At 39.4% G+C, this 13,538-nt stretch overlaps 1 protein-coding gene across 11 annotated transcripts in view; it reads right to left on the reverse strand.

Annotated features, from left to right (window-relative positions):
• Positions 1-10,444, reverse strand: part of PHF20L1 (PHD finger protein 20 like 1) — a 79,948-nt gene extending 69,504 nt beyond the window's left edge. For 8 of the 11 annotated variants that reach the window (XM_061438558.1, XM_061438557.1, XM_061438555.1 and 5 more), the window contains exons 1-2: positions 10,357-10,443; positions 8,096-8,215 (exon numbers count right to left, since the gene is read on the reverse strand). In XM_061438558.1, the coding sequence (XP_061294542.1) occupies positions 8,096-8,178 (83 nt within the window). In that variant the 5' untranslated portion in view covers positions 8,179-8,215; positions 10,357-10,443. Of the gene's footprint in view, positions 1-3,721; positions 3,867-8,095; positions 8,216-10,356 lie in introns of those variants that run through there. The other 3 variants (XM_061438556.1, XM_061438550.1, XM_061438554.1) reach the window with 2 other exon arrangements.
• Positions 10,445-13,538: the final 3,094 nt, after the last annotated feature.

A 13,538-nucleotide genomic window follows, 5' to 3' on the forward strand; every position in this document is an offset into this window, starting at 1 on the left:
TAGGTACTACTATTATTTCCAGTTATTTAAGGAGGTCATAGAACCTCTGGAAGTCAAGTAACTTCCTCAAGTCGAAACAGTAAGTGGTAGATCCCTGAATGGAGGTCTGTCTATCCTTAAAGAATATGCTTTTGATTATCATATATTCTGCATCTTACAACTGATCATTTTCAGCTCCTGTCAACCTTACTGCAGTACTTAAAATACAGGGGGCTCTTTCTCAAGAGATACAAAAACAATATGAAATCAAGTTATATGTTTATTTTTTCTTGCAAATTTAATTTTAATCTTCTGTTTCTGATACAAATAAAATGCAAAAAGTTTTTGTTAGCCAGAAAGCATGGAAAATAGCTTTTATTATATTGTACAAAATAAACATTCCTCTCACCCCATATAAAAAGACTAAGCAAACAGACTCTTCTGTTTTATTATTAAAAATTCTCAAAAAAAAAAAGGCAAACTGCATCTCTCAACTATGTTTAAGTATGAAACATTACATTATGATGATAAAAGAATGTAAGGGGGAAAAGTAGCTTAACTTACATGCTTGATTATGTCATAACTTACATTTAAAAGTTAAGATAGGAAAGTTGGGATATGAGTTGTTAGGGAACTAAGAAAAACACTAGGTGACTTTAAAAATGAAAACATATGAAATTTCTTAATAGTTTGATAAATATCGTTCTTATTATTCTATGCTTAGTTTTCAACAAGTAAGTCACAATTCATTTGCAGTAGTGTTTTACAGTGGTAACCAAATTTCAAGATATCCCCAAAACTTTCCCTGGTGGCTCAGAGATTAAAGCGTCTGCCTGGAATGCGGGAGACCCAGGTTCGATCCCTGGGTCAGGAAGATCCCCTGGAGAAGGCAATGGCAACCCACTCCAGTACTCTTGCCTGGAGAATCCCATGGAGGGAGGAGCCTGGTAGGCTACAGTCCATAGGGTCACAAAGAGTGGGACACGACTGAGCAACTTCACTTTCACTTTCCAAAACTTTCAGGTTCATTCTTGACTAACCCACTAAAATTCAATGAAATTTCCTGGGCACCTTTTTATAAGTAAAAGGGGTAGGGCTTGCATATAATTACTTCACATTAGTAGCTTATTCTTTAGTACCTTACCTACCCATGATATACTAGAAACATACTCATTTTTCACTGAAGAGGGTTGGGTTTTTGGCAATGAGAAGAGACTTTTAATATACACTGAATACTAAACATCCACATTCTCTCCTCAATTTTATTGCAATAATTCTCTCCAAGTTGAGTTAATTTTAATGACAGAAATAATGTACCTTCTGTACCAGCTTCTACTTTAATACAAAGACAATTTTTATATGCTGATTAATGATCTGCATGAGGCAGTAGGAGGAATGGTTAGTAGCTCTTCAATACACAGTCATATAAAAATACCAAAGCACCGGGGCCCGTCCGGTGACTCTGACGCAGGCTCAAGTTTGAGAACCACTCTTTTGGACTTCACCTGAATCACTTTTAAAATATAGTTACTAGCATCAGTGAACTTAGTAAGAGAATCAATTCGTTAGTAAATAGGTACCATACAGGAAGTTAAAGTCTTGTACTGAATAGCTACTGGCTTCTTAAAGCCTTTAGTTTTAATTCTAAGTAATTTCAAAATTAAAGTTAATAAGAAAGCATTTAAATGAGCAGAACAGCAGGATGGAGAAAGAGTAACTACCTTCCCAACACCACTATAACACAAGTACTATAAAATTCTAAATATCTTTTCCAATTACATTCACTGTTCTCCATCTTTTTCAATTAATTTTCTCTTCTTCTAGAGTCTGGCAGTTTTGAGCACACTGCATGTGACTTCCAGCCTTTACCTACTTTACTCCTGCCTCAAGTCATTTATTACCCATCTAAAAGTGAGACTAAAATACCTGTCCCTGCTCAACAGGTAAAAAGTAGATAAAAGAATCTGTTTCCAGTTCAGCGGACCTGAAAGATCACTGAATATGTCACACCTTCATTTTAGGGACATTAAAGCAAAGAACTCTCCAAAGTCCCATAGTTCATGGCAGAACAGCACCTAAAGCCACGTTTTCTGACTTTAGTTATATCTACCTTTTTCAATACTCCTTTTCTCCTGCCTTTCAAGAAAACTAGGATAAACAAAAAAAATGTAAAATATCATATAAGAAACGAATCACCAGTCCAGGTTCGATGCAGGATACAGGATGCTTGGGGCTGGTGCACTGGGATGACCCAGAGGGATGGTACGGGGAGGGAGGTGGGAGGGGGGGTTCAGGATTGGGAACACGTGTACACCCATGGCGGATTCATGTTGATGTATGGTAAAACCAATACAATATTGTAAAGTAATTAGCCTCCAATTAAAATAAATAAATTTTTAAAAAATTGAGCAAGAAAAAGCTAAAAAAAAAAAATGAACTAACATAATGAAAGAATATCAGAGAAAAGACCACAAGAATAAAGTAGGCGTATTTTAAAATAAATATGTCTACTCTACACCTATTTCTAATATTGCTTTCAACATTTTTTTGTGGGGAGGAACAGGGGAGAGAAAGGGAGAACTTTATCTTTGAAAGCTCACAGAGGGACTGCCCTTACAGTCTAGTGGTTAGGACTGCACCTTCCAGTGCAGGAGACCCGGGTTCCAGTCCTGGTCCAGGAGCTAAGCTCCCACACGCCTCACAGCCAAAAATCCAAAACATAAAACAAAAGAAATATCGCAACAAACTCAATATAAGACTTTAAAAAAAATACTCCACATCAAAAAACTATTAAAAAAAAAGTTCAGAGCTTTCTAAGTGGAAATGTTAAAAATTAAAGAACTAAAATGATTGTACACTGGTGTAGACCTGTTTGATGATTATTAAACTAGGGTTCACTTAGATCTTAGGATTCAAAACTTTTAACTTTCTTACTGTAAGGAATCTCAGAATTTGTAAGTCTTACAAAATTCAATTTGAAATTCTCTACAAACAGGGTCCTTAGTCTGGAGTTCCCCGTTAAGCTTACTACCACCACCCATAATAGATTATTCAATTATTTTGTTGTGTAAATATGATTGTACATTCTTCTGAGTCTACAGCTGAAATTAGTTTTCAAAGGTAGTTAGTGACCCAAAACTAGAATCAATATCTTCTAAGCACAAATAGATTTAGGGAAGTTCCATGTACAAAAGGACATACTTTATTTACATTAGCAAAAGAATATTTTAAAAGTATTCATCCATGGTTTCTACAAATTCCAAACTCACCTAATGTAATTTAAGTATGTTTTCAGTTTTTAAATTTGATCTTGTCATTGTTCAGTCGCTAAGTTGTGTCCAACTCTTGGTGACCCCAAGAACTGCAGCACGCTAGGCTTCTCTGTCCATCACTATCTCCCTGAGTTTGCTCAAACTCATGTCCATTGAGTCAGTGATGCCATCCAACCATCTAATCCTCTGTCGCCCCCTTCTCGTCTTGCCCTCAATTTCTCCCAGCAAAATTTGATCTACACACTCCTTTTCAGGAACATTCCTCTTCTGTTTCAAATACAGACCACACAGCTTCCCTCTACTAGTGTTTTCCTTTGAATAGCAAATCCGATTAGAAAAAGACAACTCTTTTAATTCAGATAATACAAAATTTTAATTTAAATTATAAAGTATGTGTACTTGCTACAATCTGAATTTATTCAATTTTCCCACTCTACAAAATTCTGTTCATGAACATTTTAAAAACTCACATTTGCAAATGTTCCATACAGTTCAAAAAACTCCAAATGTGTGGAAACAGCATTTGCCAATTCAAATTTATACTGTTCTATCAAACTCTGACACTTGGAGACATCTCCACTTTTTTTTAATCTTTCATTTTCCTTTCCTTTAGATCTAGAAGAGAATTAAATAGAAATATTCCAAAAAAGGTCAGAAGAGCATAACTCATCTGAATGTTTTAAACTAACTTTATAATTTCAATTTTAAGAGTAACACCAGAGCACACTTACTTTACTTGTTGTGTTTTCATAACTAAATCATTTGCTATAGAATATTTTAATTTCAATCTTAAAGTTAAATCAGTAGTCAAAACTGGTATGATTTTATCACTTTTCTTATTGAATAATACTCAGAACGATTAGATACTTGAATATCTTAAGGGTGCTTTGTAAATTATGAAACTCTGCAAAAACAAAGATTTTTATTATCACCTCAAAAAAGATGGTTTATGCATGTTGCAATGACATGATATTCCTTCTACATCTTAGATCATTCTCATGTCAACACTAAGGCTACATTTAAAAACTTACACACCTGAGTCTTCAGATCCCCGAAGATTTTTCAACTCTTCCTCTTTCCTTGCATTTACCTCAGTGCTTTATAATTATCTATTATTTCATATAATTTGAAGCAAGTTTAAATACATTATTTTATTTGATCCTTAAAGTAAGTAAAAGTAAGTAACACTGCTTTCATTTTACTGCTAAACCAACCAAATTCAAGGACTTACCCGTATTTACAAGATCAGAAAGTGACAACCTGACTCTTTCCTCTTTAGAATTCACTGATGGTGTGTCATAACTTCAACTCTGAACTTTTTCTTTTCCCAAACAAAACCTGTATCAACAACCTGTATCTATTTTCATCCTTATGATGTTACTGCATCCAAGAGATTATACAGCCAATATGTTTAGGTTAGGATATAAAGATAAGAGAAAATGGTTGATTGTCTTAACTGTAAACATTAGCATTTTTAAAGACTTTTAAATTAAAAGATTGTTGAGGAAAAAAACAAAATGTTTTGAGTCAGACTATAAATTTTTTAAAAATTAAAGCAACCCACACTTTTCAGTAAGAATTAGGTTTAGTCCTCAGAGAACAGATCCAGGTATCTAAAAGCACACCAGGGATAGAAGGCGAGTGGCCTCTCTCTGGCTTCTCAGACCCTGCATTCATTAGTGCTGGTAAAATCAAACCACCAGGATTTTCTGATGTAGCTGGAAAACTACTCTGAAAGCAAAAAAAGTAATAATTTGCTACTTGAAAATGTGAAACGTATTTCCAAGGATGAAATATCTTTCTGAACTCCTAAGAGCATGTGATATGATTTGCTCAAGGAACAATAATGTATTTTACCAAAGAAAAATAGTCTTCCTATTAAATCAACTCTACCCCAAGCCTAAATGTAGGCACTTAACTTTATTTCTGCCCACTAAATTTAGAGTTTATCCTTTTATTTATAGGGCATATACTAAAAACATATTTTCCTTTACCTTTTCTTATATAGGAAAAACCTGCTACATATAAGACAAATTGGTATTCAGGTGCCTCACTATCACGATTTTTTCCTCTGTGTTTCTCTTTAAGAGCTAATGTATCAACCTGTGAGAAGTCATTTCTTAATAATAGCTACAATGCTTATTATAAATGTCTTGAGTACAAAGAGAGTAAGTAATATTTGCATTCCTGCATGTCCCTCCCTGTCTAATGCCTACAATTCAAAAGACTTCTATGTCAAGTAGGTCTTCACTACTATTCCAGTTTAACGAATAAATGTAGAAGACTAACTATGGATGCATTCAATATGGATGCAACCCAAAGAGAATATGAAAGAAAGGAGAGTGGGAAGGACGAAAGTTCAGTGTATTTTCAGTGATTAACTGCTTTGCCCTCATAACAATATCAAAGTTTTTCAACACTTAAATAACCCTTCAATAGTTTTACTTGATATTAAAGCAAAAATGTATAGAATTTATATGGAATACAGAATGGTCCTTAACAAAACATAAAGAACAAAGTTTATCCCATTTAGAAATAAAATCTGTTAAGAGCACCATGTCTCACATGACTTCTTTCTGCCCCACATAAAATTCAATAAATCTTAGCAGTTAATTAGTTGTCCTACAAATTAAAGGGTCACTGAAGCCTAAACAGTTCTTGAGACTACTGACATTAATAAAGTCACAACAAGAAAATTATTTCTTTCAATTACCTAGAATATGTATATATAATACTATTAATTTGTTTTTAATTATAGCACCACTATAGCAGAATGCTAAAATCTTCATATAAATGAATGCATAAAAATCAAACTGACAAGTGTCAGTGATTATCATATGTGATTATTTTGGTTAATGTTTTACTCACTTTAGAGAGAACATTATTACTGGGGTCATTTAAATTAAATCTAAATGTTATGAATGAGTACATCTGCATGATATCATTCTATCTAAGCACTTGAAATTTTTTGATGAGAAGCATAAGACAGTGAAAACCCTAAGCTATAACTTTGTTCTCTGAAATTCCACATACTCTAAAAGCAAACTCAGACTTAATTTTTAAAGTAGTCCTTTTTTATAATCTTTTTAACTATTGAATCATTGATTTAACAGCTAATGAATTAGGAAGCATTTCACCATAAGTGAATTTCTTACAAATACCAAAATTAAGTATGTCAATATCTCTGACGGCCACTGAAGGACTAATAAACTATCTACTTTTTCAAAACTGGAAGCTAATTCAATTGCAACTTTGTCAGTTTGGAAGCCTAAGAAAAGAATCTCATGAATTAAACTAGAAATTCAAAAAGTTAGTAACTTTAACAAAAGAAAAAAAAGTAAAGATTAACATCAAAGAAGTAGCATCTCTCATCCTCTTCTATCACAGAGAGATTCAACTGTGAGTGCCTTCAAAGTAAAAAGTTTCCTTTGGTCAAAATCAAAACCAAAGAGAGTTAATTATGGACTAAAATAGCATCTTTCCTTGTACAGTCTAATGCAGAGGCTCTCCATTTGGGGCACAGAGAGCCCCTCAACCCCAGAACAACCGGCAACACCTACCGACAATGTTTACCATCACGACTAGGAGGGGATGCTAAACTGCCTGGTTCCCAGGTATTTTCCAAGCCCCTCCTAAAAACACTGTGTATATTTTCCACCTTATGAGAGTAAGTAAGCCCCCTAAAAAGAAACACTCACTGAGATGCAGCTTGGTGGCATGAGGCCAAATAACTGCCTTCCCACCTCAAACCAACCCAAAAAGACCCATTAAGCTGGGGGTTCACAGACGTGTGCAGAGTTCCAATGCCGGATGCTAACAGACAAAAACCCCAGGCTGGTCTAAAGTCAAACATCATGACTAAACAAGATTTCTCTGCCTGCCACTGCCAACTCAGGAAGTTGACTTAATACAAATCAATCAAAGACAAATCTACAACATGCCCACTACATTTTTAAGAGAATTGTAAAAAATGTCCAAAAGTCTGGCGAGTTGCTGAACTGCTAGACCCTTCATTAGAATAAATGGGCTTCAAGTGGAGCTGAGCCTGAACCACTACCAGGAGAGGAAGCTCTCCAATGCCCATCTCTGTGTAGGGGGCTGAGAATGGCACCAAGAGACATCCACCCAGACAGCAGAGCTAGAGACCAGCTAATGAGAATGAGGAAGGCATTCCCGAGCAGAAAGAGAGAATTCTTATTCCTACTGTGGTGCAGCCATCCGGGTGTATGCTATTTTTCTTTCTCTCCTTTCTGGGCAGTGACTTTATGCCAGGTAACCAATTTCTCCTACACCGTATGCAGGGGTTTGCTGGGACTATCTGAATTCACCACTTATCACAGGCAGAGGTAGAAATGGCAGACAGAGGAGAAGAAATAAGAGAAGGCCTGAAAGGATTACTCATTTAAAACTGGAAACAGTGAAAACTCGCCTTTAGGTCACCACATTCTGAGGAGGAAAGAGAGATACTGGGTTTTGGTTTCAGGTGGAATAGTCAATGACAACTATGCTAACCATCAACAAATTCTATAGTTTGAAAAAACAGCTATGAAACAGGGCCCCCCAAAACAGATGTATATCAAGTTTTATACAAAACTTGGGAACCTAGTTATTTAGATTAACCCACTCTCTCTCCCACCACCCATAGAGCTCATATTAAGTACACAAGAGTGCTGATAACTGCAAAATCTGTTGAAGAGTAGGAAAACTAAAAAACAATGAATATGCTTATTCAAAATGTGAACAAGGTAATGTTTCTGCCACTGTCAGGAAAAGAGCAATTAACCAACCCATGTAGACTACAGACACTGGGCTTTACTTCAGGGGCTCTCCTGTATTTTCCATACCATTTTTGTAAGTAGTCCAGTGCCTCCAAACGAGCACCGATCTCAAAAGTGATTCCAGGACGATTTGGGGGCTTTTTACTCATCTTGAGATCCTATTCTTCAGGATTCTCTTTTCACTACCTCAAGAGAGAAAAAAAAAAATGTTAGGTTCTGATACATAAAAGGCACAAGTGATTAAACAATTTTTTTAAACATTAAGTGAGAAGTTAAAATAACCACCAAATTTTTAAGAAATTTGAATGATGACTGCCAATAAAAGTACTGTGCAACTTGCAGGCAATCTTACTAATAAATTAAGAAAAAGGACATTAAAAAGGTAACTACTTTAAAAGAATGAACAAATGAGGATTAACACTAATGGTTGAAGTGCTTTAAATTTTAACTTGAAAATATCCAAGAAAATTCTTCAAGATAACAGTTGAAAATGTTTTGCATCTTTGAAAAATCAAGACAACTGAGTGATCTGGCACATGACTACTGAAATTCTTAAGAGAATAAATTAACCAAGTTTTTCAACTAATATTTATTGAGTGCCTTATAATATAAAGCACTTGATAAGACACTAAAGAACATAAAGATGAAAGAAACAGTACACACACTTATAGTAAAAATTTTAGTAATTCCTCTAGTGATTAGGATTTTTCACCACTTATGATCTCCCACCTGGTAGCACATAATTCAATAATTTTAACTAACATAAAGTTGCAGAGGAAACCTCATTTTCTTCATATTCAATAAGCAACAATGACACAGAGTTTTAACTCTGAGAACTTCTACTGTATTTCTATATAGACAGTACCCACATTGGCAATAAAAGTGGCTGTAGTTCAAACAAAAAACTACAAAGGAATACCTATTCCTCTCTAGACCATGGACATATAGAATATTCACTATCATTTTAGCCAGTGGATGTTCAGCACACTTGGTAGTCTCTTTTTCACAAACTAGCACCTGAGGAAGATGGATGCATTTTGAGACAGCTTAATCAAAATATATTTAATCAGGAATAGAAACCTACTGCTAATGTGGGAAAGGAGAAATCCTTAAAACCTTTTTGAAATTAAGAATTACAAATATGACTATGCTCCCTCCCAGTTTAAAGAAGAAAACACACAACGGTACCATGCTTTTTCAATGGTTTTGTCACAACTGAAAAGGGACAAGACATAACAGCAAGCATAAAAACCAACTGCCCTTTTCTCTTAGAAAGAATCTGCTAGGTAAGGGAAAGTACATGCCATAAAAAAATATGTAAAAATCAAACATAAATACTCATGGAGTGGCGAGCAGTGGGGAGAAGGAGGCGGGGGTGATATCCTCCCGCCGGCCATGGCAGCAGCGAAGATTAGTGCATTAAAGTTAACAGCAAGCTCAGCCAGAGGGCATTCGGTATAAGAGAAACAATAGTATGAATATTTTTAATAACGGTCTGGTCAGTGCCGCAACATCCAAGGCGGTTTACTTAAACGTTTTGCGAAGAAATCGAATCCACTTTTCCTGCTGTTCTTCACAAGGAAAACTTAGGAAGGGTAACCGACCAGTTACACTAACATTTTCTAGGATCAAACTTAGAACCCTCAAGAAGTGACAAAGTTAGGACATACAATCCTCTCAGAGGTGCTTCTGGATGAGGTTTCAGAAAAAGCAAGATTTCCTTTTCTTGAGTGCAGAGGGGCAGATGGGGAGGGATGTGAATTAAGGAAAAGTAAAGACCAAGTAAACAGTTCTAATGAGGGGTAAAACTTGAAGCAAAAGAGAAAGGGGGGCAGAAAGAACCAAGAGGGTAAAAGAAAATTGGAAAGGAAACGAACAAGAAAGCAAAAATATATAAGGACTGTGAAACGTGTGGACCTGACAAATGGCAGTAAGAGAAAATTTAGCGAGAAGACACACAACACTGGAGAGTGAAGCCGGGGTCAGGGAATGGCCGCGGGGCCAAAGAAACGGTGGTGGTTGGAAGGAGCGGGGGTGGTTGGTGATGCGGGGCGGGAGGGAGGTGACCAGAGACCGACAGGAAAGGCTCAGACCCGGCTCGCAGGGTGTAGGAGACGCCTCCGGGTTTGACAGCCGTCCGGCCCCCGGCGAGAGGCTGCGGGGGAAGGAAGGGAGGGGGAGACGGAGCGGCGGCGCCCAGACAATAGGGGCGGCGAGTTACGGTGAGGGACGCGGGCCAGAGACAAGACACCAGCGCGGGGGTGTCCCGGTCGGCCAGGCGGGGGGCTCGGCGGGCTCCAGGCTCTGCTGCCGCCGCTGTCTCTTACCGACTCGGCCTCCTCTTTTTTGCACAGTTGTCGGGCTGTCCGGGGCCGAGCCGGGGCGCGAACAGGACGGCCAGCCCGGGCCTCCGCCACCGGCCTCCGCCCAGGCAGCGGTCGCGGAGGGAGCAGGATCAGAGCGAGCCGAGGCCGCAGCGCTGGGTCGGTCCCGAGGTCGCGCCGGGTAGGGAGCAGGTCCGAACGCTCAAGCCCGCTCGGTGTCCGCTGCCATCGCCTCCTCAGCCGTCGCCGCCGCCGGCCAGCCCTGACGCGACGCCGGGCCCAGCGACGTCAGCCACCCGCGACGCGCCGGAAGCGGGCCTGGGCGCATCACGTGACGCAAGAGGGTTGGGCGCGGGCCGCGCGGCCGATTGGAGGGCCGCCCTGGGAGGCGGGGCTTTGCGGCAGTTGGCTGACCGCTGGCTGCAGGGACCCTGGTTAGCAACTGAGGAACGCGGGCCCAGGCACCTCATTGGCAGTTGTGAAGTGTTTAACCTTTGGGAGATAAGGCCTAAGCCCACTGAATTTTAATGCTGTTCATTTGTTGTTAACCGGACTCTCAAAATTTCCTTAATCGCTGCATCCTGGGCAAACTTTTGTATTGATGTATGCACACTGCACCCCCATTCCACATAAAGGAGAGCAAGTGGTTACTGTTGTAAAAGTGAAACGTCTATTGAATACCTCCTTTATAGCAGGCAGTGTACTGTGAGTGCATCACATGACAACTACAATCGCACAATTGTATTCCTTTATAGGAGATCCTTGGAGAAGGCAATGGCACCCCACTCTAGTACTCTTGCCTAGAAAACCATGGACGGAGGAGCCTGGTAGGCTGCAGTCCATGGGGTCGCTAAGGGTCAGACACGACTGAGCAACTTCCCTTTCACTTTTCACTTTCATTCATTGGAGAAGGAAATGGCAACCCACTCCTGTGTTCTTGCCTGGAGAATCCCGGGGACCGGGAAGCCTGGTGGGCTGCCGTCTATGGGGTCGCACAGAGTCGGACACGACTGAAGCGACTTAGCAGCAGCAGTAGCAGTAGCAGCAGCATAGGAGATCCTTACAACACAAAAGGCAAATATTACTAAGACATTTTGTGTGGGGTTGCAATAGTAGAACTGGACGTGGAACAAGAGACTGGTTCCAAATAGGAAAAGGAGTCCGTCAAGGCTGTATATTGTCACCCTGCTTATTTAACTTCTATGCAGAGTACATCATGAGAAACGCTGGGCTGGAAGAAGCACAAGCTGGAATCAAGATTGCCGGGAGAAATATCAATAACCTCAGATATGCAGATGACACCACCCTTATGGCAGAAAGTGAAGAGGAACTCAAAAGCCTCTTGATGAAAGTGAAAGAGGAGAGTGAAAAAGTTGGCTTAAAGCTCAACATTCAGAAAACGAAGATCATGGCATCCAGTCCCATCACTTCATGGCAAATAGATGGGCAAACAGTGGAAACAGTGTCAGACTTTATTTTGGGGGGCTCCAAAATCACTGCAGATGGTGATTGCAGCCATGAAATTAAAAGACGCTTACTCCTTGGAAGGAAAATTATGACCAACCTAAATAGCATATTGAAAAGCAAAGACATTACTTTGCCAACAAAGGTTCGTCTAGTCAAGGCTATGGTTTTTCCTGTGGTCATGTATGGATGTGAGAGTTGGACTGTGAAGAAGGCTGAGCGACGAAGAATTGATGCTTTTGAACTGTGGTGTTGGAGAAGACTCTTGAGAGTCCCTTGGACTGCAAGGAGATCCAACCAGTCCATTCTGAAGGAGATCAGCCCTGGGTGTTCATTGGAAGGACTGATGCTGAGGCTGAAACTCCAATACTTTGGCCACCTCATGCGAAGAGTTGACTCATTGGAAAAGATCCTGATGCTGGGAGGGATTGGGGGCAGGAGGAGAAGGGGACAACAGAGGATGAGATGGCTGGATAGTGAACTCTGGGAGTTGGTGATGGACAGGGAAGCCAGGTGTGCTGCGATTCATGGGGTTGCAAAGAGTTGGACATGACTGAGCGACTGAACTGAACTGCCTGTAAGGGACGGGTGCAGCTGAAGAACCTATGACTAAACCGAAGTGACTTTTCTAAGAATAAGCCATCCTTGATGGCTCAGACGCTAAAGAATCTGCCTGCAATGCGGGAAACCCAGGTTCAATCCCTGGTCTGGAAGATCCCTTGGAGAGGGCATGACAGCCTAAGAATAAACGAAGAATGATAGCAGAACTACTTTTCTTGAACACCTGCTGCTGCTGCTACTAAGTCACCTCAGTCGTGTCTGACTCTGCGACCCCATAGACAGCACCCATCAGGCTCCGCCGTCCCTGGGACTCTCCAGGCAAAAACACTGGAGTGGGTTGCCATTGCCTTCTCCAATGCATGAAAGTGAAAAGTGAAAGTGAAGTTGCTCAGTCATGTCCGACTCTTTGTGACCCTCATGGACTGCAGCCTACCAGGCTCCTCTGTCCATGGGATTTTCCAGGCAAGAGTACTAGAGTGGGTTGACATTGCCTTCTCCACTTGAACACCTACCATAACCCAAACTCTGTACTAGTCATAGAACAAAGCGTCCCTATTGTAAGGGAAACCAACAAGTGAACACATTGAAAGAATTTTGAGATAAACATCTTTTTTCTCTTTCCAGGTTGCCACTTTGATTCTCAAGCTTTCTAAATGCAACATTGCATACAAACAACACAATACTCTGATAACACTTTACATAGTGGAGTTAAAATAGCAAAGTATCACTCTTTAAGCTTCCAGTATAGTGAGATTCAGTAACTTAAATAATTACATCCATATCCTTTATTCAACAGACATTCAATCAGCTCTTACTATGTTACTTATAGCTACTGAATTACACTGAAAGATAGTAATATACAGAAAAGATATAAGACAATCTCTGTGGACATTTGTCTTCTTGGTTTTTCTGTTGACCAGTATATGAAATCCCTTTCCATATTTGGGAAATTTCCCATTGTGGTTGTCATTAGAACAGTACACCATATATTTCCAGAATCTTCTGTACACATAGCAGGTTTATATTTTGCACCTTCCTTAGAATTATGTGTGACCATTCGATTTGCTCTGGCTCATAAAATGAAATTGGAAGTTTTGTCACAGCCAGTTGGTAATTTAAAAAGCCAGTTCACCAAGCTATCTGTGTCTGGCACAGTGAAA

Source organism: Bos javanicus, chromosome 14, assembly GCF_032452875.1.
Source record: "Bos javanicus breed banteng chromosome 14, ARS-OSU_banteng_1.0, whole genome shotgun sequence".
Lineage (NCBI taxonomy): Eukaryota > Metazoa > Chordata > Mammalia > Artiodactyla > Bovidae > Bos > Bos javanicus.